General features: G+C 37.8%; 1 protein-coding gene across 3 annotated transcripts in view; it reads left to right on the top strand.

Moving 5' to 3' along the window:
- Positions 1-859: 859 nt before the first annotated feature.
- Positions 860-6,518, top strand: part of LOC127636294 (WSC domain-containing protein 1-like) — a 12,359-nt gene continuing 6,700 nt past the window's right edge. For 2 of the 3 annotated variants that reach the window (XM_052116748.1, XM_052116750.1), the window contains exons 1-6: positions 860-1,103; positions 2,878-3,448; positions 3,553-3,667; positions 4,659-4,843; positions 5,197-5,318; positions 5,621-6,047. In XM_052116748.1, coding sequence (XP_051972708.1) covers positions 3,037-3,448; positions 3,553-3,667; positions 4,659-4,843; positions 5,197-5,318; positions 5,621-6,047 — 1,261 coding nt within the window. In that variant the 5' untranslated portion in view covers positions 860-1,103; positions 2,878-3,036. The remainder of the gene's footprint in view (positions 1,104-2,877; positions 3,449-3,552; positions 3,668-4,658; positions 4,844-5,196; positions 5,319-5,620; positions 6,048-6,518) is intronic. The other variant, XM_052116749.1, reaches the window with a different exon arrangement.

Raw genomic sequence — 6,518 nt, 5'->3', positions numbered from 1 at the left:
CCCAGTCCTTTGTATCGCATATGCACTCAATCAGTTGAGCACTTAAAAAAAAGCTTGTAAATGTAGTTGATTATATGTCATAAAACAGTACTGTGTGAGGAACAGAGTGAAAAGTAAGTGTTTATGAACTGATAATCTGCCGTTTTACTCTTGATTTGTGTGAAAGGGGATAAAAGTCATTGTGGTTTTAGTTCTAATGTCCTTTCCACTAGGAAATTGCCAACAAGCCAAGCAAAAATTATTTCCCATAAATGTAGTAAAACGTAACATGATTCTTTGACCAGGCTGTGAATGAGAAATATGACAGTCGTCGAAGACAGTAAAAAGGCGATTTAACAAACCAATCGAATTTAACAACATCCTCTCTCACACAATCTCCTCTCTTGATTTCATTCTAGCAAGTAAACATTTTTTTACTTTTTAGTTTTTTAATACACAGGTGCAATTTAATGTGAATAATTTTTTACTTTCACTCAAGTGTGTTTTTGGCTAGATACTTGGACTTTTAATTGAGTAAAAGTTTCACTCAGTATCCATACTTTCATTTAAGTATAATTTCTGAGTACTTTTTAACTCTTGAGAGATGGAGAAAGGTGATATAATTAGTTTTTACAAAATAGTTATTAATATGTAAACTGAGCATGGTGATGAAAATATGTTTATGATGGAAAAACATTGAGATGTTGAAGTAATTCACACAAATCGAGGGCGTTAGCACTTTTAGAGGGCAGCCTGTAGTAGGCTACAAATACATCAAGTTGCTCTTGGTGTCTATGTCAGCTTTATAGGGCGGAGATAATCCACTATAACAGCATAGACTCTTCGAATAAGATTTCTAAATGCATCAATTCAGTCCATGTTTTACACGTTGCCAGTGAACAACAGCGACGGGTTCATTCGGTAAATATTCGACACGAGACCTCTCGCGCTCATTTAATTCTAATGCTTCAACGGGAACTACAAACACGAAAAAGTCGTCCAAAACAGCAGAACATTATTTGTAAACTTAAATCTTCAAAAATTCTGCAGCGCGCTGGAGATGCAAAGAGCGCGTGAGCTGGACACATCTGTCCGTGAGAGTCGAAACACGCCGTATTATAAAGGTAAAAATGGGTTTTCTCACTACACTCTAATAATAACGTATTGTTTGTGAGTGTTGCGTCCAAATCAGTATGTTTTTACCGACAGATACCGTTTTGTATTCATAATGAGGATACGCAAGTCTTTCAAATCATCACTGTTTCGTCTAGTTAGCCTATACCAAGAACTTAGCATTTTCTTTGTTTCATCTGTTCATGTGGATAATTGTTTCGAGTAATCTTTAAATGTGGGGCAAATGAACAGAAGTCTATTGGGACTGAAGTGCCGGAGCTGTCCGTGGTGCTGAAGCCGGTGTTGGACTGAACGCGCTTGATCAAAGATGATAAAACAACATCGCGCTCAGTCTCGCTCTTTTTAAATATATTTGACGGTCAGTTTGCGTCTGGAAAGTTATGAAGATGTCTTAAATGCGGATTAAATTCATTTATATAGTCATTTGGCACATTGGATTCTCCTCAGTACTTCTTAGTGCACATACATCTGCACTTTTGTACAGTACACTTGAGTAGAGAAGAATGACCTCAAATAAACAGAGGTAAAACTAATCACCTTAGTAGCGACTTCACAGAAATCACAACTATCAACCAGCTACAACCAAACAACAATAATTGTCTTAAGTGTATATATATATATATATACACACACACACACACACACACACACACCTTTGTTAAGGTTGTTCATTTGCCATGTTAAATCACTATGGATGCAAATTAGCACTTGAATCCCAAGTTTTTCTTTACAGCTGTCTTTACTCACATACTGTTGCATCACACTAGACTAAAACAAAAAGTAGACTAAAAATAGATCAGCTGTGAATTCAACTGACTGCACTTTTTAAAGAGCGTAAACCTAAAGGAACAAGCAAGCATCCAATATAGCTCAAGTATGAAAAACCACTTGGATGTTGTGGCACATGTGCTGATTTCCAAACAACAGTAGAAACAGTACTGTTTTTTGGACTATGATCATGGATATGATAAACCTCTCATTCCCATCCAGACTTCAGACACAAAGCATTAGTCTTTGTTGAGGAACAAGTGTTGTTTTCCTGTCCATGGTTGGAGAATTCTCCAGCAGTAAAGACAGTAATCCAGAGATTATACAAACCAAACTGTTGAACACTGCAGGCTTGATGATGAATTTCAACAAGCAGTGCCTTATGTTGTGCACATCATTGTAAAGTTCGGATAGAAATCAGAATCATTGTTACTAATGAAACTCTTCTTGATCCTCTAGTAATTGTTACAAAACAGTCTAAGGGATTCAAGGGTCATATTTATCAAAGAAAAACAGTCCCATTTTATCCCATTTCAGCATAGTTTTCCAACGTTAATAAGTGAAAAGAAAAACAAATATATATATATATATATATATATATATATATATATATATATATATATATATATATACTTTGTTTCAGATAGCTGTTAGTTGTTCGAAAAACATGACTAGACCCTTATCAATTCAACATAAGATGCTCATTAGCCCAGGAACGAAACATCTATTGGGTCATCTCAACTCTTTCTGCTTCTTCTGCTTATAGTGGAGAAATATGACAAAGATAAAAATATATAAGAGCCTACAGAAAGTTATTTGATTCCTGTCACTGTTTTTATCTCATTCTGTGCAGTTGTTTTTGTCATTGTGGTGCTTTGAGGTTAAGTTGAGATTCAAGTTCATTGAGGGGCTAAATTTAAAAGCTGAAAGGAGTTTTTTTAATGCATGACTGTAATACTTGCATTTATTCTGACAGGCCTTTCATCTTTATTTTAGGGCTGCTGTCCTCCTGTGAATATGCTTTGAGGCCATTGATCCCAATGGGCAATAAGTCTTCCAGAGAATGAAGATCAGAGTATTTTCTAGAACTTCATATTTATTTGTCCTGTCTTGTTTGACATCAATCTGTATGGTCTGAACCAGTAAAAGAAAAGGATGGCCAAACCATTCTACAGACTGCAGCACTTTTTAAGGCGGGCTCAGTTGCTCCTCCTCTTCTTGGGCGTGGCTTACATCGTGGCAGAAAGTATGCTACTGCTTCAACGCTCCAGTGTGGTAATGTTTGAAAGAGAAACGGATACTGTTGCACTTCCCTCCCTACAGGCACCACCTAAAGCCCTGGAGGTACCTGGTGAAAGATGGTTCAACAGGAGGAAGGGTGCCAGAGTAATTCAGGATGTGAAGAACCAACCTCTTGATCCATCTGGTGTCAGAATGGACCAGAGCCGCCTGGTGTCTCGTAACCTGGAGATCAGACATCTGAGACGCCATTGGTTCCACAGTAGTAGAGCTGAACCGCAAAGCTACGCTGAACGCAATCTATTACATAAAGACGGCAGACATAAAGGTAAGGTTTGATAAAAAATAACAGAATTACTACCATTGCATTTTAGTTTCATCAAAGATGTGTCTATAAATGTTATTTTCCTTTTCTGAATCATTCTCAACTAGGGACCTACATCGGATGTTTCATAAACAACGAAACGGAGCATGCACTTGGTGGAACAATTCTTTATGACTTCCGTAAAATGACCAGCGCTTTGTGTCAGGACACCTGCTCAGAGAGGTAATGCCTTCAAGAATTAATAAAAGTACATAGAGTAAATTAAAGAAACTCTGTTCTTTCAGAATAATGCATTCATTGTTTATCCACAGAGGTAGGAGGCAAATTGTGAGTTGGCTGATTTGGCCAGCCTGGTGTCCAGCCAGAGAGTAAGACTATGAGTCAGAGTGAGACCAAAGATATGAATGCTAGAACCATAGAGACATCTCACAGATAGAATAAATGGTTTTATTTAGACTGGTGTTATGCAGCACAGGTCATCCAAGAAATGCCACCAGGTAATTAAAAGTTCCAACATGACCAGAAATTGTTTTTCTTACTGTAAAAAACTTAGAGAAGACTGAAAAGGCTTTCTTTTTGTGAAGTGTCAGATTTTACTGCTGATTTTAAATATGTTCTTTGATCGTAATCTTGACCATCCTTTTTGGAGATTTCGGTGTTTCCCCAATGCATTCAAGTGGATAGAAGCTGCACTTACATGACTGGAAATAGCTTCCCGGGAGCATTCCTAAGATGGCCACCAATTGACTGACTTGCTAGAAAGACTTTAATTTCTGCCTCTTCTGCACACTGGAACGGTATTTCCCCCCCACTGAAAACATTGTTTTGAAAATACTCTCCATTATAGCATAGTTTGGAAAACAATGAGGTTAGCAAACTGAAAACAGTTGAAAACTCTTTTTTCCATTTCCTAACGTCATTGTTTTTCAAAGTATGTGGTACTTGAAGGTGTTTTCGAAAGTCTCCATTTTTTGATGGAGGTAAATGGTGGAATGAGTGTTGTTCTAAGGTGGATGAGCGGCGTAGTGTAGACGTAGAATTAGAATTTGTTGGGGAAATGTAGGGTAAACTGAAGTGTAAAAGCCCAACACTAATGCTGCTCACTGTACACACACATTTAGAACAGAAAAGAACAGAACAGAACAGAATAGAACAAAGAAAATTGCTTGTCTATGTAAATTTCACCAAAGTGAAGACTGTTTTCTCTTTGCAGTGGGTTCCGGTATGCTGGGCTGGAATATGGAGCGGAGTGCCATTGTGGTAATCGTGTTTGTGCCCATCGGGCTCGGAGAGAGGACTGCAATCTTGAGTGCCGGGGAGAGAAGGGCTCCCCCTGTGGAGGGGTGGGCCGTCTGTCTGTCTACAGAGTTGAGGATCAGCTTCCAGGACAGAGGAGATGTGAGTCACATTAAAGCAGAAATATAACAAGCATGAGAACAGAATGCCTGCAGACCAAGATAAGCACAGTTCGGCTTAAATAGGCCACACACAGATGTCCTTGGAATAGGACATACCTCAATCATGTGACATGCTTTATATCTGTTGGGAGTAATGGATTAGAGAACTTTGTTTAGAAGTTTTCTATTGAATGCAGGCCAGAACCTTGTACCTGCCTGGATTCAGAAATATTAGATAAAACGGAAAGACTGTGTGAGATTGTGGACTTTATGTTGCATCTGATAAAATAAAGTTGGTGTGTCATCTGATACTTTGTGCAAGTCAACCTCTGTTTTCTGCCCAATGTTTCTCAGACAGAACGATCCACTACTATGGCTGTTTCAACAGGCCAAAGAACTCTACTGCTCACTTCCTGATCCAGACCTCTTGGATGAATCACATGCCACAACAGTGTATAGAGACCTGCACAGATAAGGTTGAATTCATAAATATTCATTTATTCAATTGGCATATACTATTATCTAATATTTTTAGGTATAAACCCTGGGATTTAAACCCATGACCTTGGCGTTGCTAGCGCCATGCTCTACCAGTTGAGCTACAGGAACTTGTTATCAGCTAATTTAAAGCATGCATTTATTTATAGTAGATTAAATCTAGACATCTGTCTACTCTAGAAGAACATCAGCTGGCTAACAAGACCGCATTACAAATTATATGTTTTTTTTAAATTGCACCTTTTTCTGCACCTCTGAACATTGTGTCTGACCTTCTCAGGAGCTGCCATTGGCTTTATTGAGAGGTCGGGATTGTTTCTGCAGCCACGCCCCCTTTCTTTTCACAATGCAGATGAGTGAGCAGGAACACATGTGTGGGAGGGGCAACCAAACAAACCACACTTCCATTTATGACCTGGACTACTTTTGGGTCTACAGTACACCTGTGCTGGGTACTGTAAGAGAGTGCATATTTAACCTGCCACATAACTTACTCTTGATGCTCTTCAAGAATTCATCTTTACCTAGATCTGTTCTTTCAGATGCAAAATGCAAAGAACGCACATTTCTGCCCCAGAAATCCAGGCCCCTTGTAGCCCTCTCCAGCTTTCCAGGGGCAGGAAACACCTGGTTACGTCATTTGATTGAGTTGGCCACTGGATTCTACACTGGCAGTTATTACTTTGATGGTTCTTTATACAACAAAGGTGAGATTCCACAAACACACATTTACCATTTACCATATTGTGATCATGGAGGAGAGTGAAAATGAACACATAAAGAGCACAACTTATATATATATATATATATGCAGTGGTGGACGAAGTACACATACCATGTACTTGAGTTAAAGTAAAGATACTCAAGGTAAAATATTACTCAAGTAAAAGTAAAAGTGCTGCCTTTAAACATTCACTTGAGTAAAAGTACAAAAGTATTTGCCTTCAAATGTACTTAAGTATCCAAGTACTATGATTTTTTATGGCCATAATGTGCTATTATAATTTGTCACAAGACTCTTGCTTAACTCAGTCTACATGAAGACTAATGTCACTCTTGGCACACCAATCTATTAATAAAATGAAATTAATTAGTCAGATATATATATATATATATATATATATATATATATATATATATATATATATATATATATATATATATATATATATATATAT

The sequence above is a fragment of the Xyrauchen texanus genome, chromosome 44 (assembly GCF_025860055.1).
Source record: "Xyrauchen texanus isolate HMW12.3.18 chromosome 44, RBS_HiC_50CHRs, whole genome shotgun sequence".
NCBI classification, from domain to species: Eukaryota; Metazoa; Chordata; class Actinopteri; order Cypriniformes; family Catostomidae; genus Xyrauchen; species Xyrauchen texanus.
This window is presented reverse-complemented; position numbering and strand designations above follow the sequence as displayed.